The sequence below is a fragment of the Vollenhovia emeryi genome, unplaced genomic scaffold, assembly GCF_000949405.1.
Source record: "Vollenhovia emeryi isolate VEMERY1.0 unplaced genomic scaffold, V.emery_V1.0 DF939134.1, whole genome shotgun sequence".
Classification (NCBI taxonomy): Eukaryota; Metazoa; Arthropoda; class Insecta; order Hymenoptera; family Formicidae; genus Vollenhovia; species Vollenhovia emeryi.
Window position 1 is genome coordinate 711064 of NW_011967232.1, and position 25802 is coordinate 736865.

At 42.2% G+C, this 25802-nt stretch overlaps 1 protein-coding gene across 2 annotated transcripts in view; it reads left to right on the forward strand.

Moving 5' to 3' along the window:
- LOC105567782 (cell adhesion molecule 2-like) overlaps nucleotides 1-25206 on the forward strand; it is a 73565-nt gene extending 48359 nt beyond the window's left edge. For both annotated transcript variants that reach the window (XM_012022917.1, XM_012022918.1), the window contains exons 4-8: nucleotides 5476-5611; nucleotides 10855-10988; nucleotides 17089-17201; nucleotides 17408-17478; nucleotides 25044-25206. In XM_012022917.1, the coding sequence (XP_011878307.1) occupies nucleotides 5476-5611; nucleotides 10855-10988; nucleotides 17089-17201; nucleotides 17408-17478; nucleotides 25044-25126 (537 nt within the window). In that variant the 3' untranslated portion in view covers nucleotides 25127-25206. The remainder of the gene's footprint in view (nucleotides 1-5475; nucleotides 5612-10854; nucleotides 10989-17088; nucleotides 17202-17407; nucleotides 17479-25043) is intronic.
- Nucleotides 25207-25802: the final 596 nt, after the last annotated feature.

Sequence of the window (25802 nt, forward strand, 5' to 3'; positions counted from 1 at the left end):
TTGATCGAACGTCGAATTGGCTGCTGCAAGAAGTAATGCAGATTGCAATACATCAGGTATTATAGTGTAAGTTCTCTAAATACTGTGGATGATAAAGTGTGAATAATAAAGTAGCATTCACGTTAGATGAATCTCAATAAAGAGATATCGCTTGTAAAATGACATTGCACGTTGGATGGACATCGGAGTATATTTCGATTGTGTTTTATGGACCAAACTACCCATCTGTCTTTTCTCGAAGTTTACGAGGAGAGATTTGTAGGAGAAAAACGAGATGATGTATGATGAAGTATTTATCGGATATCAATTTATCCGTTTTTCTGTCCTTTAGTTAAAATCACGATAGCATAGGAAGCTTTAGCTAACGATTAATTTCGAGAAAATTGCTGAAACATTATGCCGTTAAAAGCTCCGCACACGTATTTTCTCTGATCTTACTTAGACGCTGCATTTTCTTTTTCACTCAAACTATTGCCAGTTCGAAAAAAAGCGATTCAACCGAGAACTCGAGCTAACATCCTTTCTCTCATTCTGCAATCATCATTTCATGCATATCCTATCCTAATATTCCCTTAACGAATAATGCGGATAATAAAGTAGCATTAACGAATCTCGCAGCCTGTGGCAGTTCCGGAAGGATTTTTCTAGATTTCCAAACGCGTGAAAGGGCAACTAATGTAAAAATTGTTTTCACCTCACCCGTTCACGTAATCGCGTTTACCTCCATCGGGCACGGATGCATCCGGCTTGAATGGCGCTCGCTAATTTGCTGTAAAACCGAGAGAGATTCCGAGGTGCTTGGAAAAATGATGAAAAAGATGAGCTACGTAGGAACGTAGTTGAGAAAGGAAGACACATGGATATAAAGTAAGCAAGAAAGAGAGAATTGGGAAAGAGAGAAAGAGGAGGAGGAAGTAACACGCGGCTTTGAAATTACCTGCCAACTCGAGTCTGAAATTTCATCGAGAACGAATCAACAGCTGGATCTCTCGCGATGTGCTAGAAACGCGCACCTATTTTCTAGATAAACTTTCTATCTTTCTTAATCCTTCCCCCCTCTCTGTAACTCTATCTTTCTCTATCTATCTCCATCTATCTATCTGTTTCTCCATCTATCTATCTATCTATCTCCCCTTCGTTCAAGTTCTTGCGCGAAACTTTCGTAGCGATGCCAACAAACAATCTCGGATGCTTTGAGGAAGTTATCGCGCGTTTCTCTCCTCGCTGTCGACTGCTTTTTCGATTCGGTCCGGTAAACCGCTAGTTTATGGACTCTCTTCTAACCAAACTCGAACGCTTCGCCTTCTTTGTATAATAGAAGTCTGCTATTATTGAGATTTTTTGCGATAAAAATTACAGCTTGCTTAACCATTGCAACAGGTGCACCAACCATCTCAGTTAATTAATATAAACCGAATTAACAGTTGTTCTTTCACAATAGTGTTTCTTATAATACAGACGAAAAAAATATAAGAATCGCAAAATTCGATATATTAAACCTTTCTTTTTACATTACAATTTTTCTTACAATAATACAACATACAGATGGAAGATGAAAATGGATCAGGATCGAGTGGGAACTGAGAACGGATATAATCGATTTGAATTGGCTGATTTTTCAAAATAGCAAGCCACCGATATTCTCGGGATGAATGAAACGTGCCCACCTTGACCCTTTAGCTTATCATTTCAGAGCAGAAGTAAAACGTTTGAGGAACGAGTTGCCACCGGTGGGAAATATTGTCGGCGGTAATACGATTCTCACGGTCTCTACCGCCCGCCGTCATTTCCCCTCTTGTTTTCGCGAAACTTTTCTCGAGGGACGTAAATTGATTTGTCGGCGTAAGAACTCTATGTCCGACAGCGCCTTTACTACGAGATAAACGTCAACGTTGCTGCGCAGGAACCACGTCGTTTATACTTCGTGACTTCCACCACGTGATCGCGGCCGGCGCGCTTTCCTTCCTCGCATTTCCGTTCCTTCTGGAACTCGCGTTTGTACTTCCCCATTGCTGGAAAAATCTCTGGACGTGTTACTGCCGGTAATAAAATTTCCACGGACGTACGAGGGGGCGTATTACTCGACCTTTTCCCTTATGTTCGGTCGTCCGACTTTTCGATCCTACTTCGACTCTCCTGAATTTTCTCGTAAAGATCGCGAAGTAGATACGTTCCGCTTGTGATTCCGCTTGTGACCAGACCTCTCTTCGTCACTCTTGTCGTTAGTAAGAATATGCATAATGCGTACAAAATTAAACGTTGCGACGAATATTGTTATAAGAACACGTCTTTGCTTTTTCATTAAACATTCAACTGGCGAGAAAAGATATCATTGGAAACTCATACGTTGCATTAAAGTCAGTAATTGAGAAAGTGTTTAAGAGTGCCCGTTTCTGCTAATACATATATTGCATTTGCTATAATCTTAAAATGTGGGTTGATTGTAAAGGATTACCGTCGGCGTTGAAAGATAAGTCAATATTTACTTCTATTTCCAATAATCGAAATGGTTTCAAGAGCACACAATATTATACATGATAAATGAAAACGTGAGACGTTATTAAGTAAGAATCACGATGTAATTTAACTTTGACTAATTTTTATTTACTTGTATCGCGTTCTCAAATTTATAGCGTTTTTAACGCTTTCACTATCTTTGAAGGTGTTCGGTAGATCTTCGAAAGAGACATTGCTTACTTACTTCCTCACGGTTACGCCAAGTTTTATCGCATCCATGAAGGGTATTTCCTGAAAAGTTTTCGGATACCGCGGATTTCTCCCGCATCAGGGTACCACAGCACGATGCCTTTCTATCGGTAACGGCGTTTATCTTTCTCACCGTTTCTCTACAACGTACATTCTTCTTTCATTCGATCCAATATAATTCTACGATCGCTCGCTTTAGGTATTTCAGGATAAGCCTCTTGATAATTTATCGACAAATAGACGTTGCAGCAACAATGAATCAGCGCAATCGGATATAAAATATCCTATTTTCCTAACTATTTTCAAGATCATTAGTTAACAAAAAAAAGTTAATAAAAAGGCCTAGGACCCAAAATAGACGAATACTAGTAGGTGTTTATAGTTATTTAAATAAATAAATAATTTTGTATATTAAAACTTTACGAAAGGCACCTCTTATATGACGTATGTAATGTTGTCCCAGATAAAGTTGGTTTTAGCTGTTTTCGAGATTTGAAATATTTTTCTGCAATTTTTCTTCAATATTTCAGAATAAAATTAGACCAAAAAGTTAAAGTAGGACATTGTATATATATGAATTACATTAAATAATGTACGATAAAAAGAACATTGTGACATTTTGAGATCCTAATAAATAAGCTGTCAAGCGTTAACAAGAAAAATTTTATTTTTACATTCAGTCGATAAACAAGACTATTCTCGTCGAGGTTAGTGATTTTTTAGTATTATAGGAATCATTACGCGAAAGCTGCTGCAATCTATGCAATTATTGAGTAAATCTATTCTGGGGAAAATTTGATTCGTTAGTCTGAGCATCTATTTGAAAGCTTTTAGTTCTGTTGCGAAACTGGGAAGTTGTCATAGTGAACATATCTGCAGTGTATTTTCCATAAACTCGAATAGCAAAGAAGTGTTCCAATTTTCCGCTTCGTGAACACCCAAAGACTCGCTTCTCCGCCGCATAATTCTTAAACTCGTTGCACCGACCTACTATGGACCAGCCACGGTGAGATACGCGATATATATATATATACATATACATATATATACATATATATATGCCGTTATAAATGGAATAAGCACGTATATTTGCTCGCTCGTTTAAGTGCGCATATATATTTCTTTATATACGATCCAAGTGCCAGCCGGATCGTTCCATATAAAATTGAATTTCCATATTTGCCTTTTAGATAGATGGACAAAATTGCTTTTTTAGATTTGCAACAGCTCAATTTCTTGTGCTGGAATCGAATTAAATTATTGTATCATAATTACGTAATAGAGCGATTGTATTGGTCTAAAACTAAGAGGAAAAGAATATTTGCAATTCATTTAAAAGGAAAAGCAGAATTTTCTTGATATTTACACATCGATATTGTTCCAATATCGAATTCACTAGTTTCATTTTATTTCGCAAGCTACGTTTTTACTTTTTATCTTTTTTTTTATTTGAAGAATTCTGCATTTGGAAGTCGTTGAGAAAAAAAAGCAACTCCATTTGCGCAATGTCATTTTTATTCGCGCAAAAGCTTGATGTAATGCAGAATTTTCTTAGCAATTGATATAATTATGCCTTGCTGGCGCGCTGTAGAAAGAATATTGTACAAAATATCAATACTAATTTTGTGTTAAGGACTTTTAATTACATCAAAAATTTCTGAGTGGATTTGTCTCTTGGATGAGACTTCTTGAACAAAATTCGTAAAATTCCCAAACCTGTTAATTTGTCAGCTAATTTTTTTTCTCTCCACTGACGAATAAGTTTGAGCGGAGCGTAATAGACGAGCGTTTTAATACAATAAAAAACGAACGAGCGTAGGAGTCTTTCAGAGGTCGCAGATCGCAAGCCCGCGGCAAAAAGAAAACAACTCTGTAATCATGCGCGATCTGCGGCCGCCATTTGTAACGACGTAACTGCGCGATTCACTGCTCTAAAAACTAAATGACTCGTAAAGTCGATGTCCCGCCGCTCCGCCTTACCGTAATGACACGAATTATTATACCTTGGCTAAACGCCGTCAAATAGCTCGGAAGAATCGCAAAGTCCGTCAAGCCCATCTTTCACCATTTTGTCCTCGATAGATATATCTGAAATATATCTTCTCTTCGAGTTTAATACAATCTATCTTCATTTGCGATATTTTCAAACTTTTATATTCTAGTAATAGTTATTCTGGTAATAGCCTGCAATAAAAGTTCCGGTCTTGAAAATAAAATTGTATGCATTGTCAAATGCAATATGCATCTCTTGCCATTCTGTCCGTTAGATATATTTGAAATTTATCTTCCTTCACTTTTTAATGCAATTTATCTTCATTTATTAAATTTTCGAATATTTATGGTTCCGTCTCTTTAACAATTGGCAAATTAAAAAATTATCTTCTAAATAAACTCGTTCGCGTGGTACTAATGCAATAAACACCTCTTGTCTCACTTAAACGTAATTCACATAACACACACATCTGTTTTCGTTTAATTTAATGCATAATTTAACTTCATGCGTATTATTTTCAAATTTGTATTTCCGTCTTTCTCTAGCAATTAAAAATTCAGCACGCTTTTTCCATACGGTTAAATTGAGCGAAGAGAAAAGACTTGTATGACTCATCAAGTCATATTAAAAGAAATTAATCGGTACGTACTCGAGTGTGGTGTTGTAGATTGGTCATTTTTATTTAAGTAGCACCTTTTGTCTAGCCGTCCAATTTTCCAGCGTATCATTCCGCGTGTACGATTCCTCGTAAGACGAGGTCGCATTTTCTGTTTCAGAGATCTCGCTCGGACGCTCAGACAGTGACACTGCAGGACGCAAACCTCCATGCCAGCGGCATGTACAAATGCGAAGTTAACGGTGAGGGGCCGAGCTTTAACACAGTCAGTGCCGAAGCGAGAATGGAGGTCATAGGTGAGTGGGCAGGTGTCGCGTTTAATTAATAATGCTTTGAACTCGACCGCGTCGTCGTCTACCCTTTGGTAACTCGACTAAAGAGTACGACGCGGTCGAGTTCGGCACAACAGCGTGCCAAAAGCGAGGGAGAAAGAGGGAACGGAAATGAGAAGTCGATACTTGCAGCTATCTTTCGTGATATTCTATCATCCTTGACGAGCCCGCCGAGGGTCTCGCTCCAACTGCGAATTCGCTAGGTACCGCTTTACACGTTCGTCTGGCTACAATGGACCGATTAGTTCGCGAAATTAACAGCAACTCACCACCGGAGTGCTGGCGATATCAGATTACAGCGTCGTATAAGTTTGCAAGTGCTACTGAGATTCGGTATTACCCGCAAGACAATCTAGTAGTCGGAGAACGTGGTAATTACCGAATGTCAGGCACGTCTTATTGGAATTGCTGTTCCTTAATAGGATTAAAGGAATAGTAAACACGTAAAGGACCGTCGATAACTTTGATAGAGAAATATATCAATTGAGAGCGATCGAGGGTGATCGAGAACAATTGTGATAAGACGTCGAATATAGCAATTTTAATTTTTACAGTTCTGTGTGATATTAAGAATAAGAAATTTAAAACAGTTACACCTTTCCTCTCTTTCTCTACAAATTGCAATACAATGTAAATTTCATATCTATTTCTAGAAATGCAAACTCAATACTTATTGCAAACGTGACACAACTATCGAAGTCGTTTGAAAAAAAGAAACGTCGCTTTAATGAACGAAGTAATGGCGAAGAATAATGAATAAAAAAATTGTTCATTCTTATCCAATTAATCCTTCCCTTTAAATCGAACGTTCTGTTCGTGTATTTCAGATTTTTTGTTACCTCGTAACAGGTAAAAAACGACCATATAATCGCTTCATTGATTAGATGGACAAACAGATAATCGTTTGCTCCACTGACCAGTTCAAGCGGGTAAACGAATAACAGTTTGATTGATTAATCGTTCAGCTCTTTATTTGATTGCGCCATCGAACGCACCGTACATACGCGTCCGTGCAGAGTTACAAATTCATCAATAATCTGCACATGAAAACGTCATCAGCCCCCTTTTTTTGTTTGTCTGTTATTCTTTTGTTATTTGATCTCTGTGCGTCCTGCGATTTCTGAACGCGTGCGCTTTTATCAGCTGCGCTACGCAATACAGCAGCGAGATACAGCATCGATATGCTGTAATAGTGCAAATATAACAGATTTGTTTTCGGGACAAAGCAGGAGTATAAAATAAGCGAGCGGGAGTAAAGCGGGAGAGAAGATAATGTTCTTTCCCAAGATCGCATCTCCGATTGATAATCGCGACGCGTGATTTCCGCGCGACACCTCGGACACTGACCGATCAATCCGTAGTGGATATACAATCCATACGGCCATGCGCGTAGGTGCGTATGCTGTTCTTACGAGGATCAAAGGAAGCGTATCTAATTATCTCAAGCACACGCTAGATGCGGTATCCGTTGCAATAGGATTATCATACGGTCAAAGTGGGCGATACCATAGTACATAGTGGCTCCGAGTTGGATATTAACTCACCTCAGCGTAGGCGGTTCGACAAGGGAAGGTAGACACGATTACGAGGGACTCGTCCCGCTATTGGCAGACGTAATCGTCTTATAATTATTTCGCCACAACACACAGTCCGCGTTCGCAAATGAATATAATTCGTGAACGGCAGAGTGTGGGCTGCGGTGAACGGATTTTGGAATTATCGCAGAAAGAAAATATCGCCGAGATGTGAAATTACAATGCGTAAATTAAGCGCATTTATTCTTCAGTTAATTCCTCAAACGGCTATCCGCTCGTGCGGAAGTTGCGTTGCGTTGCGCGAAACAAAAATAATTTCGCGTACGTCGTTAACAATTCAATAAAGGAGATATATTTCAAAACGGACGTGTAATTCGCCGGATGAAATGTAATTAATAGAATTTAATAATTTTATATTTTGTTTGGTCGATGCCAAAAAATATCAAGCGCGCAATAAGAGGGCCCTATGGGCCAGGAAAACAATTTTGATTGAAAAAATAATTACTTTTTATACGGTATAAATAACAGTTTTACCAGAGTGCTCGTAAAAATTTCCCGTACAATCGCGTTGCAGGAATACATATCTGCATTTATGATGTTTAATTGTGAGATATAATACATATCGCCCGGAATATCAAACGAATAACTCTAAATCGCGTTATGATTGGTTTGTTAATACGAGAGAGATAGAGAGAGGGAGTTAATCCGCGTGGCGGTCAATATCACGACCTCGCGCTTTTCAACGTCGCGTCGCCGAGACGTGAAACGTGCCAAACCGGCAGAATTCAGAAAGACCGCGCCGTTATTCCTCATCTCGTCTCCGTCGGTCGACTTGAGAGAAAGGGTGAAAAGGAACGGCAACGAACGCACGTTTTCGCCTGCGTTTCCGCGAAGAGCCACGATATTTGCCCGGCGTAGCGCCACGCCGCGCGCGAAGCGCGGGCGTTAAAGTTTAAGTGTGCATAAAGCCGTCGAAACGCGATAAATATTATGGCGTCGTAAGTCTTAAGCCGTAACTGGGCGCCGCCGAGGCCGTCGTGGGCTACGCCAAAGGGGACGGAAAAAGAGAAAGAGAGCCGGGGATGCTCGCGCGCCAGCGCTAGCGGGACGGCCGTCGAGGATGGAAGAAGGGTGGCAGGATAGATGGGGGAATTTTAAGATCGTTGTAGGAGCCTCGAGGAGGCTGTCGTCGTGCCAAGTTTCGCCGGCCTGTCGGCTTTTCGTCTCCCGCTGCATCTTTGCGACGAAATTTCCTCCCTCACGCTGGCCCGCGGAAAGATCGATAACCCGCGTCGTTCGCCTCGCGGCCTTTCATTCGCGATTGCAACGAATCTCGAGCCGTGAACCGCCACGAAAAAATTCAGCGTAATCGGATACGAGATACAGAAATAAAATATCCGATTTTCCATCGAATATATATATATAAGGTGGAATCGCACAGTTGGAGGATTCTGGATTTCGTATCGGAGGTGATTTAGCTTTTTTCGCTGTCGGACATGGCTATTCTTTTTCCTGTTTGCATAAAAATAGATATCTGATTGCGTTTTCATGGCTGATTACGTCTTACTTTCTCCTGGCGGTCGAGCTCCTGCACTTTTTCCCCTTTTTTCCATCTCATCTCTTCTCGCTAACGTGCGAGTTCGATCGCGTTCCCGGCGTCGAGCGAATGCGTTTCAACGGGAGTAAGCGAGCGTGAATTATTCGAATTTATTTCGTCGCCATGCCGGCAAGATGATAACTTTATTGCCAAACGTTGAAACATGTTGAGAGTTAATTGCACGGGAACTTGCCGTTCGTTCGATTAATATCTGTATGACCACTATCTGTCGTACCAATATTACTAAATTATTCCAACTCTGCAAGAAAAGCTTTTTTTTCGACGGCATCTGAAATTCTAATTATGTACATTTTTGTGCTCTCCATGGTAATATTTTTGTTGGTCTCTTTTATTCATTGTAAACTCGATAGATTTCATAAAAATTGGAAAAGTTTTTCTATGTTCCTTTTAAAAATGTTTCGCTCATATTTTATTCGAGCCAATCAAATGTACGAAATGACAACGGTCGTACTTTTGCACTGAAATAATTTTTTCCACAATCAAATTTATTTGAAATTAGCCGACCGGAAATAGAAACAAATAAACGGCGTTCATTAACTGGAAAACAATACTAACGAAGTTTCCAGCGGAAACGTCAGTCCTGATAGGTCATCAGCCGAAAGATGGTTATTGTAAGACCCCGCGTGGCTTCGTTGAATATTCCAAACGCAGTGTCGCGGTAGCTTTAGGAGCTTATCTGAAAGATGCACTTTTATCGGGATGGTATCTTCGAGAGTGATTTTGAAATCGATCGTCTCAGATTAACCTGCAATGCATACGGAGTCGATTTACTTATGTCAGAGGGGACGATCGTCGAAATTAAATTTAAATGTCAAGAAATTACATTCGTATTCTTGATATATAATAATATCAAGAATGGATCATTTTTCAAATTAATATTAAAGTTTAATTCACATTATTGTAAAACGAAATCTTATAAGATTTAGCATACCTACGGAATACATACATATTTTAATTCATTAATTTTAACAAGATTACTTCGAAAAATTAATTTTTAACGGAATTGTCCTTAACTTGGGAAGGAATTTTCTGGGAATTTTTACGCAGTGCTATAGAAATCTTGTTATTTTACACATATTTCGAACCTTTTTCGCATATAATCTAGCAAAAAAAAAAGAATTCGAAACTACACACCGCGCGAAACTGGTTTAATTCTAAATTTGTTACCAGAAACGCGCAGCCAGGTAAAAAGCATAAAATAATGTTTATTTAAAATAAAGATAAAAATTGAAATATATCAAACTTTAATGTGAGCTTTAGAAATGAAGCTAACAGAGAGCATCCCCCGTTCTCTATTCAGGCGAATTCTCCGTCTAGCGGAAAATATACGCGTCAAACAAACGCGCGTTCGGCCTCGGCTGCCGTCGTCGTAAATTTCGCGAGTGTTTCCCAAGCGAGCGCACCTAATCCCCGATGCATTCTTATGGCGCTCACTTTCCCGGCTTCGACTATTAATCGTGTCTACGCGACGGCGTATTGTATGGCCGCTTCATTATGGAGAACATTAACGCGGGCGGCACGTATACGCCAAAATTTAAAATGCACGAGATCTAAAGCTCGGTTAATAAACGCGTTTAGTGGCAGTAAAACTTCTTGCTAATGGCGCGCCCGACTTTATACGCCTTACCGCGCAAAGTTCCCAAAGCGACGCTGTTTTTTATGCCGCTGAAACAATGTGGGATTTAGTATCAGACGTCCTGGGCGAATAAGGCCGAGATAAGCGACCGCGTACTGAGAATTGTCTCTTCGTGTTCTTTCTTTCTCTCCCGCTGTTTGAGAAGGTAGTTTCTTTTGACTAGTATAAATTTTATTTCTGCCGAGATTGCTTTACATGTTTTACAATTTAGAATTACAGGGGGGAAAGAAATGGGCGTCCATGTTGGTTCCTTTTTTAGTACGTTGCTTATAATAGAGTCTGTAACGTGACTTCTTTTCATGTCATCTTAGAAATGAATAGTAGCTTTAAATAGAGGTAAAATGAACAGCGTCATGTCGTATAATTAACACACATGTACCACGTGTACGTCAAACAATTTTCTCAAATTGTTTCGCAGCACTACCTCAAGAAAGGCCAACGATAACCGGAGAGGAAAAGGTGTACGCGAGCGGAGACGTGCTCGCGCTGAATTGCACCAGCAGCAAGTCCCATCCTGCCGCAAAACTCAGATGGTTCGTTAATGGCCAGCAGGTGAGTGCAATAGTTTTTCGACGTTTATATTTCTCTCGCGGCATCGGGGAAGATGAACAACGCAGAAATATTGTCTCTGCGAGAGCCGAATATATCATCTTGGCCGTAGATAACGTAGATAAACAAACTAGATGACACGACAAAGTGAAAATGGAACGTTTCGCGAGATCGATGTTATATTATTGTGTCTTTGTCGAATGGGAGCGTTTACAGCGTGTACTCGCTGTCGCACGGATGGCCAGGCTTGCACAAAATCTATAGGACATGTATGTATAACGTTGAAGCCTGAAATAGCACGTGGATAACACTAGCGGGCAGAAACGGTCACGCGCTGGGGTCGGACTGGGTTGCACGGGTACCGGACCGGGCGAGAGAGCGGGCGACAGAGCCGGCGAGGGGATGGAAAACGGGAGAGAGAGCGAACGGCAAGCTGGTTCCACGGTAAGCCGACTGAGAGTTTGACCGTCGCGGCGATGTGGCTCGATTTCATCGCGTAAGCAACAGCGACGCTTGATGAGCCAAAGCTCCAATTAACGACCGGCGAAACGGATCCCACGTACACAGCTGCACCGGGCCGGTGCCACCGATATTCAGCACTGGGAAGCTTCTGATGCGCGATCAGTGATACGCCGCGGTTTTGCCTACCTATTATTCTCTCGCCGTCAGTTCCAAACTTGCCCCGTTCTGCGGCCCCGCGGAGATGATCGCGAATCGGGCGAAGGAGGGTGAAAAGCGCGCCGTCCGGAAAGAGGCGAGCCGAGAAAAAAGCCGCGGCTCTCTAATTAATCCGCGCGAGAGAAGGGTCAATTTGCGTTTGCGACGGAGGAAGCTACCCACCGGGAGGCGAATGAAGGGTTCGCGCGCGAGAGTCCTCCGCTTAATTGTTATCCTCCTCCTTGTGCTGCACGATCATCCCGGCCGAGTCCGGAAACGGATTTTATTCTTATCCCGCTCATTCATTTCGCTCGTGTTTTTAAACCCAACTCGCTTGCTGTTTCGTCGGTGTCTGCTTCTCGTGCGGCGAACGGACACGCGATAAATCGACGGAGGGACGCGCGTGCGAAAGAAAGAGGGAGAGAGGAGGTTCTATTCGGCGCATGGGATTTTTATTTCTCTCGTTTTACGTTATTATTACAAAGTTTCCTTTCTCTCGCCACGTCACGAATAATTCAATCCTCCTATCGCTCGAGGCCGCCGAAGCTTCTATCGCATGCATATTGATGTATCGTTATCGGCGTTGCCGGGTGAAGAAAACCCAGACGTACTTCTTGGCTCTAAGCGAGAATAGGGAAGAAGTCCGATAGAATCATCGAAGATAAATGGCGAGAATATCCTCGGTCTTCTTTTTTTTTAGCCGCGTCAAATTTTTATAATTATTTTCATCTGTTCTGTTAACGAGGGCGACGGGAACAGGTAGACGCGCCGGGAATAATATCTACGGAGATAAGTAAAGCCATAAAGAGAACGCGAATTAATCTTATCTTAAGCAGAAGGATTACCGCAATTATAACTTGGACGGAGTGGAAAAAAGTGCTAACAGTTTCCGCTGTTTTGTATACTTACAATTAGATTAACTTAAGTATACAGCGGAGTAAGTGTTATAACTGTTTCCCTCGCGCGAGGTACCCTCCGAGGATCGCAGCACTGCCGAAAACATGAAATTACGGCGCCTCGAGAATATTCAATTTGCGAAACTTGAGACGGGGCCGTCTTTTTCGCCGTTTACACGAGAGATTACTCGTCGGCCGCGACGGGCGGGGGCGGAACCACGCGGGGGGAGTGTCAATAAACGACGCTCTTACGTCGAGAATAGGCAAATCACGTCACGTAAAGTGCAAGTGCTTTCCGACGAAGCTTTAAAGACCCCGAAGATTACGCCAATATAACGAGCGACGCTCCTTTAGAGCCCCGGCAGTGAATCGCATGCGGCGGTGCCGAAACTTTCTTCCTTATCTTTCGGACTCCGGTCCTCCTTTTCCGCGGGAACACACCTCTCGCTTATGCTTCCTCCTCTCCCCCTCCCGAGCCGTTTTCCCTCCGAGAAAACTTTGCAACGCTCCCAACGACGTCCATTAGAAGTTGCGCGAGTTTAGTATAGCACTTAACAAGTAATATTGTTTCGGAAATGTTCGTGTCGCGAGACTCGAAAAACCTGTTAACGCGAGTCAAGTAATCTCGCGAAGGGAAAAAGTTCGATCGCTCGCCCCAACTTGAGGAATATGTCGTGGATGAGCAGCATCGTAGGAGAGTCATAAAGTGACGACGAGGGCAGTCGTAGTGCGACCAAACGTCTGCTTTTCTCCTTCCAGCCTGCGGATCTTGTCTCGGTTTTTACATCTGCGAACAGCAAATCAAAATTTGCGTTTATTTTACGCCGTTTAGCGCTTTAAACTGCAAAATTTTCGCGCTGTTAATAACGCCGGGCGTTATTCAGTTTCATGAATTATTTCAAGAAAATTATTAATTTTAAATAACTTTATATACGAGGAAACGATTTCAACATGGTTAAATATTCGCTTATATATATATTATCTGTGGCGTATTAAAATTTGCAAAGAAATCTTTTTATAACTGCAAACGTTCCGAGTTTTTCCTTCCACCCTCTTAATCGCGGGCAAGATGTGATCATTCTGGACGATCACGTCGCGGGAGAAAAGGGAGCACCAGCTCTGCGTTCCAAATCCCTACTTTCATGATAACTATACGCCTTTTAACCCTTTGTCGTCGTCATGGAAGAGCGGCGAAAATGGCAGCGCTCCTCGAGGATCGTCGCCAAACGAGTATTTTTATGAATTATGTTGCTATAAAAGAAAGTGTTCCACGTCGTTGTAGACCTATAACCGCCGCACTCCGCTCCACAACGAATATTATGTCGCGGTCGTGATCTGCGTCTGCGAGGGACGGTAACGGATCGAGGGTAATTTCGCGGGTCCCTAATGAATTCTTTCTGGCCGAGTAGATGTTATCAGCCGGTGCGTAAAACCAAGAGAGGACCCTTCCTCGAACGGCCGTTGATATTTCGGGCAAATCGCTGGCATTACGTTGATTGCTTTTGAAACAATCTCTGAAATGTCCTCGCGGCAATTTTTCACGCGACGTATTTGTTATATTTGCACAGTTGTATATTTGTTGAGAGCGTGCGTGCGTGAAGACGAATAAATAATTACGAAATCAACTCACTCGGCGATTCGCGTTTGCACGTACACGTTTGTCCGAGTTCAGTTCGAGACAGATACATGTTTGTTTGCAAGAAACCGTTGTATTAAAGCTATTACGTTACGATCGAGGGTCATAAATTACATTACGATATCGGGGGAACATGCGCGAGATATTTCGATAAGGAAGGCAAGAAGGAAAGGTAGCTCGTGCAGGAGGTCTTGTTATCGTATTGGAACTCGTTGCTATTTCGATGGGGAACAAGTGCAAAAGAAAGAGGCAAAACTGGATTGGAATCGTCGGCTTTATATACACATATATGTAACACATATATCGCGCGAGGGAATCGTAGGAAGAGAGAAGTCGTGGAAACCGGGTCGGCGAGTACTATCGACGGAATGAAGAGCTTAATCCAAGTGGCTTAAAAATTATTTAATCTTCCCGGCCTCTATTTTCTTATTATCCCCGCTTCTGTCTGCTGCCGAGAGACGAATCGCCGGACGACAACTGTTCAAAGATAGCGGCGTAAGTACGCCGTAGATATGCCAAGGAGACGACGAAATTGCACCGTATTTCCGCACAAAATAGAATTTATGCAGGCAAACGTATAGTGCAGTTGCGTCAGGATAGAACCGTGTCTCGCTACAAAGGGACGTATGCTTCTGCCCGGCAACAAAACCCGAGTAGAGGCACTGCAGAATTCATAGGGAACGATAGGGAAAACGTAAAGCGTTAGAATTTATCGATAATATGCCGAAAACGATATGCGGCCGCTGAAATATCCCGACGTGCACTCGTAGCGTTATCCGCTGGATCTCCCTTGTTCTCGAGATACCGGCGTACCCTTCTGTACATCATCAGCATTCCTCCCTCGAGATACTTATCCGTCCCAGGCGGAGGGACGACGCGCCGACTGTCCTCGGCAACATTTAAACGACGCCGAAATACGAGCCCGTCGTTTTCGCCCCATTTGCGTAGCCCTGTCACGGCGAAGTCTCGCGATTTCGTTAATTACGAAATTCTGCGCTTCAAACGAGCGTCGTACCGAAACTTTCGACGAAGTTCCGTCCGTCAACTTTCGCACGTTCCGCGCCGTTGCTCGTCTTGCTTGGCGCGCGTACACGCACAAGCGCGAGGGGGCCCGCGCGTCAAAGTTTTTCGTTCGCCAGAGAAATATTCAAAAGTATACAGTTCGACTTGCGCGTACGCCTACGTGTGTGTATGCATATGTACACAAAGTGGTTTATTAATAGGAGGCAACGCGCGCGGGGTCGAGCCTCGACTTTCGAAGATAAACGAGAAGACACATAGAATACAGTCATATGCGTGGAGTAAAATTGGAAGAGCAAGAGAGAGAGAGAGCCGGATGGAGGAAAGGCGGCGCGGAATATAAGCGAGTAGAATTGTGTCGCTGTCGCGGCAAAAAATGGAAATTCCAGTCACATAAAATACGACGTACGGGTATAAAGAACTTGGAGGACTTGAATTACAAAGCGAGAACCGTATATCCGGCTGTTGCACGAAGTCGGGACATGGATATGGCGAATCTGACAAACGTGCGCGTCTGAGAGGAGGGATCGTTAGAAAGTATCATTAATACATTTCGCCGTGCGTTTTTTAGCCTAACGATAACGTAAAAGAAAAAGGTGCATCCGCATTAATTACATTTTCCCCGATCGTTCCACGTGTGTGACATTAATAGGATACTTCGACGATAAATTTGTATTGCAATTTCGCCACTCGAGATGCGCGCGCGTTCGTAATCACAAATGCAGCATTTTATCTGTTTATTTATTCAGTCAAATTGAATTGAGCGATTCCAATCTTGCGAGAGACAATGCTGCAAGTGCGGAATAACAATAGTATTTTTCCCCGTGTAACATATATTTCTCTATAACATTTTTTTACTGATTCTACTTTCAACATTTGTCCCCGCGCGTACGATGTTTAGCAACAGTTTCTCGGTCATCCTATATTTCACGTCCATTAAAAACTGCGCTTTTTTCCCCGCAACGAATGTTTGTTATAACGTTTAATGCGTCTCATATACAATAATAAGAACTTTATTCGGGGTACCGGCGTTTGTTTGCCAGCACGCCTGTTTACATTTAATTCCATTTCGACACGATACTCCGTAATCATGCCCGCGATAATCTCGAAGCTACCCGCGCCGATATTAACTTGGTCTCTAAACGATATTTGCTCGTTTTATCGCGTCGCACGCGATGCGCGCGGTGTGCATTTATTAGAATCGGCGCAATCACATCGAAGCATCGAGGCGCGGATGCATTAACGTCGTCCCGCGACGTCACATTTATGCTCTTCTCCCCCTCCCCCAATGCCTTTACGTTCTTCGACGCAACAATGCGCCGGACGCATATTGCATCCCGTCCCGACGTCCCTTGTTTCTCGGCATCGCGACAGGGTCTGCCCTACGATTTATTAGATGTATAATTACCAGGCATGTATCCTATATGCTCTGGATTTATGACGTCCCCTTCTTACGCGAGGATCAGTTGCAACGAGACTCGCACTTAATTAACAGGGTTACTTCGCGATTGAAGTAACGATATATATATATTTTTTAAGTGAGTATCTCTAATTAGCCACTCGATCCGCAAATATCTTTTTATACGTCAACTGCATCCTTTAGTTTCTTAAGTGACTCGTCAACCTTTTTAGTCTTAATAAATTTCTCAGATAGTTAATTGCACGAGATTAACGTTAATCTAGATTGACGCGAGCGATTCTAAGAGATAACAAAGATTTATTTATAGCGCTCGTCTATTCATATTCCGCGCTCGTAGCAGCAATCGATCGACGGAACTTGGCGACGAGCGACATTCATCCTTCCCCGATGCTGCGAACGGAAAGTTACTTTCAATGCGACGCGACTCGATCACCGCGAAAAGAAACGTTGCGCAACGAACGATGGTTTTTCCAGGTGAAGCCCGATTCGGAGCAACACTTCGAGCAGCACGGGCTATACTCGACGATATCGAGTCTACTTCTCGAGCTGGAGCCGGGTCATCTCGCCGGCGACAAGATAAACGTCAGGTAATTTCGGTGTTTACAACGTGCCGTATATTTCCGTCGTTCGACAGAGCCGTTGCCTATGGCGCACACTCCCTATAAATATACATCGCACTTGCCCGCGAATAGGGTAGCTCGTTTTACGCGAGTTTCGCGCGATGGTGCGCGATAATTTATCCTAACGTCTGGCCGGCCGGCTCCGAAACGATGATCGAATCGTCTTGTTGCAGGTGCGAATCGACGGTACAATCGAGTCACGACAACGATCCGTTCGTCGACGTTCGCAACACCGAGGTCTACGGTAAGCCCACGTGACACTACAGTAATATAATCGGCGAACGAGTCGCGATCGAAGAGATCACTCTCTACTCTGGGGAAAAAAAAGACAGTTAAGCAACCCTTATTGGGACCCACAATTAGGAATCGAATTATTTGGATTGTCCGTAACTCTACTCTGGGAAAATTTTTGATCGTTTTTGTAGTTAAGCAACTTAACATTTTGATTAGTGCCTCTTAAGTGAAACTTATCGTTGCGTTACTGAATATCGACAGAATTCTAATTGAGAGAATTGATTAGTATTATTTTAAAATCTTGGATACCTATAGATAGAATAGCTAATTGCGATTTTTAGTTACGCGGGGTAAAATTCATTAAATTAGAGTTACGAACAATCCAAATAATTCGATTACTAATTGCAGGTCCCAAAACGGGTTGTTCAAACTGTCTTTTTTTTCCCAGAGTAAAAGTCAGTGGATTATCACTGAAAACAGTGAATACTCGCTGATTCGCAGTTATAAAGGCCCGTGTCCACGATAAAAGAAACTTTGCCCAAGTTCTAGTTTTGAGAAATGAGTAGCCAATAAAATTGCAGCTATTCCATAACAGCTGCAAGTTGATTTGCTACACATTTCTCGAAATTTCGAGCCTTCACTGAATTATTCATGCTATACTTACAACTGTTTCTAGTGATAAGGTACGGGTTGACTTTTAGAGAGCACGTGGACGAAACGAAGACTCGCGATTATAGACGCGGTCGAGCCCGAATATGATTATTTCAAAAACAACCTTTCGGCTAAATTGAATAACCGAGTGAGAAAGAAGAATTTGAAATTAGCGTCTGACTAATATACAATTTTGGCTGTTGTAGAGTTAATTTTAGGTACAATATGGAAAGTGTCAGAGATAGAAATATATATAATTTAATATCCCGTGAAACATAATAATGAACAAACGTTTAAACACTTGCATAATCAGAATTATATCTACAGAGCTAATATTTATGTTTAAATTGTCCGCTTTATGTCTACGTGTACTATTTTACTAAACGGAAAATGCATACGACATACGTGCGGTAAACTGACAAATTTAATAATCATAATTCAAAAATTTTAATCACATATATAATTTGATATAGCAAAGTCTGAGAATAAATCGCATGTTTGTAATATGAGAACAAAATTATTTGCATTCGCGATATTTCGACCTTTATTAAATTACTGTGAACGAGAATGCGTATAATCAAATAATAAATCATCGTGTGGCAGAAATGGGGAAAATTTGAAAACAAGGAAAACTAGTGCGAATAAGATCTAATAACCCGATTGTGCAATATGGTTAATAATAATGTAGAGACCTACGATACTTTAATATTATATTACAACCTGAATATTAATATAATTGAGTATCGAATATGATTGAAGTTGAAGACGTTTGGTACGCGAAACTCATTCTTCATTGCATTTGAAAAATATATAAATTAAAAATGAAATTCCTGATAGTATATCTAGGATATTCTTCAATAATCGCGTTGTATAAATTAGGAACATTGAAATCGTAATATTTAATGCCAATTTCGTGCCAAGTAGGACAGCGAGGGCAAATGGAGCTGTGGCCACGATTAAGGGTGTTTGTACTTGACAACAAGTTCGGTTATCGATACGCCGCACATTTCTTTCGAGGTAACCACTCGCGGAAGTGTGCGCGCTTTATTATTTCCTGGCATGCGAAATTAGCATGGGACCGGCGTTACAACGGGGCCCGACTAATCGACCGACTCGGTTCCCGCGGGGAGCAAGGGTTGCGGAGAAATTAAGACAATAATTTACAACCGTTACCACCTGCCCTCGCAACGCGCTCTCACCCAGCTGCACCTGCACAGTCACTTTATCCTTTCCTTCGCCGCGCCCCACCGGATTCGCCCGCGACCGCGTGCATTCGCGTTATCGTTCTAATTCCCACTTAAATTAGTTTCGACCACTTTTCGCTCTCCTCTCCTTGCCGCCCCGCATCTTTGATATCCAGGGCACCGTTACAGAACAATCGATAAGCAACAACCATATACTTGTAATAAGTGCGAAATTACGGCGGCGCGCGAAAGCAGCTCGTTTCCCTCGCACGGGGTGTCGCCGATGGGGAAAGTCGGCGGGGCGAACCCGGGGATGAAGGGGCGAGGGGGGAAAATACGTGATTCATCAGATCGTATACAGCGGTGTGTCTGTATGCACTCGCGTTCCCGACCAACAACGCTCTCGGCAATGCTCGGCGCAACGCGCGATTAAATATTTATCAACTAATCCCTCGCGTCACGCAATTCGAGTTACGATAAGAAATTCACGATTCGCGCGCGGCGTTACAGCGCGCGGTTACGCACGCGCGCGCGCGCGTCCACCGCTCGCGGACACCGGGCGTATGCCGATATACATATATCACGAGAGTTTTACCGCAATAGTATTTTTCGGCTCGCCCGATGGACCATAAATCGACTTTTCGCGAGAGCACTCGTTTACACGCGACGCGGCGGCAATATTTCCTGGCGATGTAAGCAGACTATTTTTCGTGGGAACGCACAGACACTCGCAGTTGACTGCTCGTTGAAATCGCAATGGTAGCATGCGAGAGAGAACGGGTGTGCATGCGTGCGTGCGTGTGAGAGAGAGAGAGGAGACGCGCACGCGGTGTAATTCACGCCCGCAGCGTCGTGCTCTCGATTCGGGTCAATTTTGTCAGAATGAGCCACCGCGGCCGATCAGCCAACGATTCACACCGTTGCGAACGCGCATATCTCTCTTTTATTAGGGCCACAAAGGTAATCAACGATTTACCGCATTTGTATACGATTGTGTTCGCCGGTCGAAAAATACGTCGGAAAATACGCGACCAGCGGAACACCTGCCGCGGACGCGGACATACTTTTTTATTTTCGTAATTTAGAGGGTGTTGTGTTACGTATCGCGTTCTCTATTTTTGTAAATTATAGCCGGTATATTATGGCCGAATATCGGCGTTAAGGTATCGGAAACTGGTAAATACACAGGTGACGCAAATTGAACAGCATATTGTTTTAAGAGATAATCGATAATTTATTACATCGCGGTACAATTGGCCGGCGATAAAGGTGGTGCGTCGGAAATTAGACTGCTTGTTTGAATAAAGCGAAAGGAACGGTACGACGCGAGTGAGACAATTCGGGTGTATTGCGCGTCGCGAGAGCGTCGCGAAATTTCTTCCAACAATACGCGCGACAATTGCATTCCGATTAGAAGGTAAACGTTTTCGATTCGACGACGATGCGCGATTTTTGAGAATGCATCGCGAGGCCGTGACGATCGTAACGACTCATGCATTACGAATGCGCAACGAGAATGATCAAATGTGCGTTAGCTGCACGCCGTCGCGTCACGCCGCGCAATACAAATCCCGCGGGCGGGCGAAGGGAATTACAATGCATATAATACCCGGCATTTGACTAGCTCCACGTATAACTACGCTATTGTAAACCGACAAACATTTCGGTGCATACAAACGCGGCCTAGTTATCGGGGATATTTTGCCGTTGTGCCGCACGGTCTGGAAATATTCGAGTCATAAGTCGAGCCAATTCCCACATTGTTAGTTAACGCGCGAGACACGTTTCGCACCAAAATTCCTATGAAAACGCTAGTTGTAACTTTGACCCGCTTAATTTTGCGAAATAGCGGGATCGCGGTGCCGAGCGTAGTAAACCGGAGTTTTTCACGAATTTGAAGAAAATGAAAATATCCATTCCGCTAATCTATGAATAATTCATGCATTTACTTGCCGGGTAATAGCGCTCGATGTTAATCTTTACAACGTTCGCCGTAATCGTACCCGATTATATTTACCGCAAATATTATCGGGAATGCCTATTATAACGAAACGCGAGGAAGAGACGCATGCTTTTATCGTCGCTAGATACCCAAATGGTACTCGGCCTAATTGCATAAGTGGGCCTCCGAATATCGACCGGGCGAGCCGAGTCGCTGCACGACACGGGGTAAAAGGGTAAAAGAAATAAACGCGAAGGGGCAACGGACACGCGGGGGGGAGAACAAGGGGGGAAAAGGAGATGAGAGGGAGCGAGACGGCCGGTGTGCCGGTCGGCGGAGCCAGGTCGAACGGAGCCGGTGTAGGAAAGAGAGGACAGGTAAAAAGAGGCAAGGCAAACCGGAAAAGACGTCGAACGACTCGAAGAAATTGCTCTTAACGATCTTCGATTTTCTCGTTAGGCGGAATCGTTCTTGGAAGCGCCCTACGCGACGGCCGGCGTCGCTACGCCTCCTGCATTTACCGCCGAGCTGGCTACCTATAGCTCGAACCTCTGCCAACTATCAGTTTTCTTTCTATCAGCGGCCACCTTTCGTCTCCCCGTGTCACTCCCCCCCCCCCCCGCCAACCCTTCTGTGCAACCTCTCGAATTATCCTTCCGCACCCCCTTTCCTTATTTCTCCTTTAACCCAGTCGCGGCTTAACTCGGTCACGACTTTGTCGATTCTGCCGAAAGGCGCCCTTCCCCCCTCCCAGTTCGGCCGGCTTTAATCTATTTTAATCGGACGGGATGAGTTAATTTTAAAATGTCCTCGTAATTTTACTTCTGTGTACTTTGTTAGTTATGTAATTATATTTGTACTCTGTCGAGTAGAATTAAACCGCGGACATTTATTATGCGCGAGATCTGTATATCTGTCGTTACTAATTTATGACAAAACGTACGGATGCATTGTCACGCGAAAACATAATTCGTTTAAAGAGTTAAAATATTTTGCAGCGACGTACGTATTTAAACAGTTTTATTTTCGTACATTTTTAAGTTATCATGAAAACTAAAACTGAAGCCGACAATTTAATGTAATTAACGAGTGTCGTTTTTGTATCAATAATTCGATCTGAAAAAGCGACAAAGTAATTGGATGCTACACAGTTGGAAAATTTGTCTCCTTGTTAACAAAATGCCGGTTAAAATTTTTATGTTAAATGTTTAACACGTTCATGTGTTAATTTAACACATTGCTCTTGTGTTAATTGACCTCAAATGTAAAATTATTGAAATACCTGAAAAGAAATGTTAAAACAACACAATGTATACTTATTGTTTAATCTTACACAATACATATGTTCTATATTATTAGTAACAAGATTTATCTGTTCAAATTTACAGAATAAAATGTTGAGTTTATTCTATATATAACATAAGTGAGAGTGATTTCGAACCGTCATTTGACTTATTATATCTGTAAAATGTAAAAATTATATTTTTAAAATTAATTTTGTCATTAAAAGTATGTAACTTTTACACAAAATTTATTTCAAATTATTTTAAGATTTGCATTTATGTTGTGTTAAAATATTAACAGCTAGGGTATTAGTGTGATTATTGAACATATCCATATTATGTTAAATTAACATATTAAATTAACACAAAAATTTGTGTGGGCCGTTTGGGACATGTGATATCTGTTAAATTTAACACGAATTTCTTAACTGTGTACGATAAGAAGCAAAAATTGCGGACGGACACTTTAGAGTGTGAATACATCGGGATTTCACTACTGGTTTTTTTTTTGCAAAAATCACGGGCAAACCTGTGACAGAGCTTCAACAAATTCGATACAGATGGAAGTGACCCTCGTGCATATCTCTTCTCCTGCAGTGCGTTGCCCCCGTATAGAAAACGGAAAGACCGTACGCGTAACTTCATTCTTTTCGCAAATAATACCGAAACGCAGCGAGAGTGAGCCGACAATAGCCCCGGCTGGGTTATGTCGACGGCTGATATTGTATTTCTCTTTATGTTTCCGGAATGAGTCGAATGCCGTTCCTTTCGAAGCGCGGATAGAAATACCGCACGCATTCGTTCGTTCATTCGCCCCTGGTGAAAAAGGGGGGAAAGAACGTGGAATAAATCTGAAAAAAAAAACTGTATCGAGTAGACGATTTTCAGTAGCTCAATAGGACCTCCGAGTTATGTCATATGAATGACTAGCATTGTCTGTCTGTTTACTTTGCCTGAATAGCGACCACATTGTTTCCCTTTGCACGCGATGTATGACGGTCAAGTTGTCACGCCCGTGATTCCCGCGTTTTCTACGTACGCGGGAATATAGTGCAGATTTTCGGTCGGTTTTATATCTCGGTTGAATAATTTCTCACCTTGATGAAAGCATTGGATGATTTTATACAATTTTCACACAAGTTTTGATATGCCTGAGAAAAAAAAGCGCTTCGGCTTCTTAGTATTTCCCTTTAAATCAGTTTTGAAATATGTCTATCATATTCTACATAAACCCTTATGAATACAGGAAACTCTTTTGCGTTAAAAACTTTTTTTTACGTGGTACACGTATTCGTAATTCATCATACATATGCAGCATATTGATTTTTTTATATTGTTCAATGACTTCTGGCCGCATTGTGCTGTTAAAGTTTTACGGTTTTGCGCGTGTTTTAGCGAAGTCGAAATAGGATAAGAGCATAACTAGAACGAGGGAGCTGTCATCACATTAAGAATGCGTAGTAGCGAGTACAAGAATAAGGACGCCGTTTGCGAAGTCGTTCATCTCGTTACGAAATGTATCCGAAAGTTACACACGTTTCAGCTAAACTACCGTTCCTTCAAAGAAAACTAGCTTATCGAGTTATGTATCTCGAGGCACGTGCGTGACGAAGGTGACGATACCGATTCTAGGCTTCTGTCAGTCTTCTGTGCGTCTTCCGAAAAAGCCTATTTAAAATCCGCAACTCCTATTGTAAATTCTGCGAATAGATTATCTACTCTATTCAATGCATGCAAACTTATGCAAATCTTTAAATTATGTATTCAGGTTTCTTTTTGAGATATCATGTGTTACATCGAAGCTTTATAATTACTCAATTAATATTTTCCGAACTCCGCCGTTTCCGTATATAAAAGAAATATGTGATTTATGTATAGCTCCAGGAATTATATAGCACGCTATATTTTGCGCTGCTTTTCCCTGTACAAATAAATCAGTTTACCAGCCAAAAAAATCGTGATTTGGGCCGATAAACCTATTTATTTTTACATCAAAACCAGCTCGAAATATAAATCATTATATAATTTCTGAAGTTATGTATAGATTCCATATTTCTGAATATCCCTTTTTAGTTCCATATTTCTGAACATTTCTCGATTCCATATTTTTGGCTATCTATTTTCTTTTTATGTTTCCTTCATCAATAATATGTTAACGGAGCTTGTACGAATTAAATTGTCCTACACATTACAACGTAATCTTCGCTTATATATCTGATTGTAGTTCGAATAATTAAATGTCATAATTAACATTGCACTGTCACTCACGTTGTAATCTTTCTTCCGCGAGACGGAAATTCAATTGTCACTGCAATGAATTAGCACGAGTATACAATGATTTAGCAAATAGCAACGTATCCGTGATAATTTTCTCGTTGACGATGAAGAGAGAATTTTAGTAATTTAAGCACACGATAAATTCTCATCATCCAGCTGTTTTATCGATCCATCCAAATAGATAGGAAAAATCGCGGAGAGAACGACTTGCGCTAACAACTTTTCTTCATTATTTCAGTTCAAGGTCTCGCCACCCTGACGACACCATCGTTATGTTTGTTGATGGCTGCGGTATTACAACGATTTCTGCTACCCGTGTAGACCCTTCCGGCCCAATGAGGGCATCGAGACGATCCGAGAGGAAACAGGAAGAAAACTGATCACGGAGGAAACGAAAGGCGAGGGACGACCAACGTTTCGTGACGAAAGACAATCATATCTTAATACGAAGCGAACTGCGACGAGAGATCGGGAGATTCGCGTCAGATTTGTTGATCGTTATCGCATTTATGGCGAACGGCCACGCGTCCTTACGATTTTTGCACGTCGCTGCGCCTTCTCGTTAGACCGGAGGAGATTCGAGTTAAATAGGTATCGACCCACTCGTCGTTGCTCTCAAGAGTCCCCCCACCCTCCTTCCACCTCCGTCTCCCCGCACGCGTAAAAACCTAGATAGTCCAATTAACTACGGAAGAAAATATACGATAACCAAGTGGACAACCACCAAGTTCTCGCACGTGCGAGGAACTCTTCCTCTACGCTCGTTTATTCTGTTAGGATCGATATCTGCGTCGTTACTCGTGAAATAGATTCAAATCGGCCGCACCCGGGAGTTCAAACTCTCGATAACGAGAAGGAACTTTTTGAACTTTCCATCTTAACGATATAAGTTGGAAAATGAACTGATTCTGCAGCCGTAAAATAAAATTTGAATAAAATTTCATTAACAAATTATTACGGGTTCGACAGGAATTGCCAATTTGAACGTCACTTGATT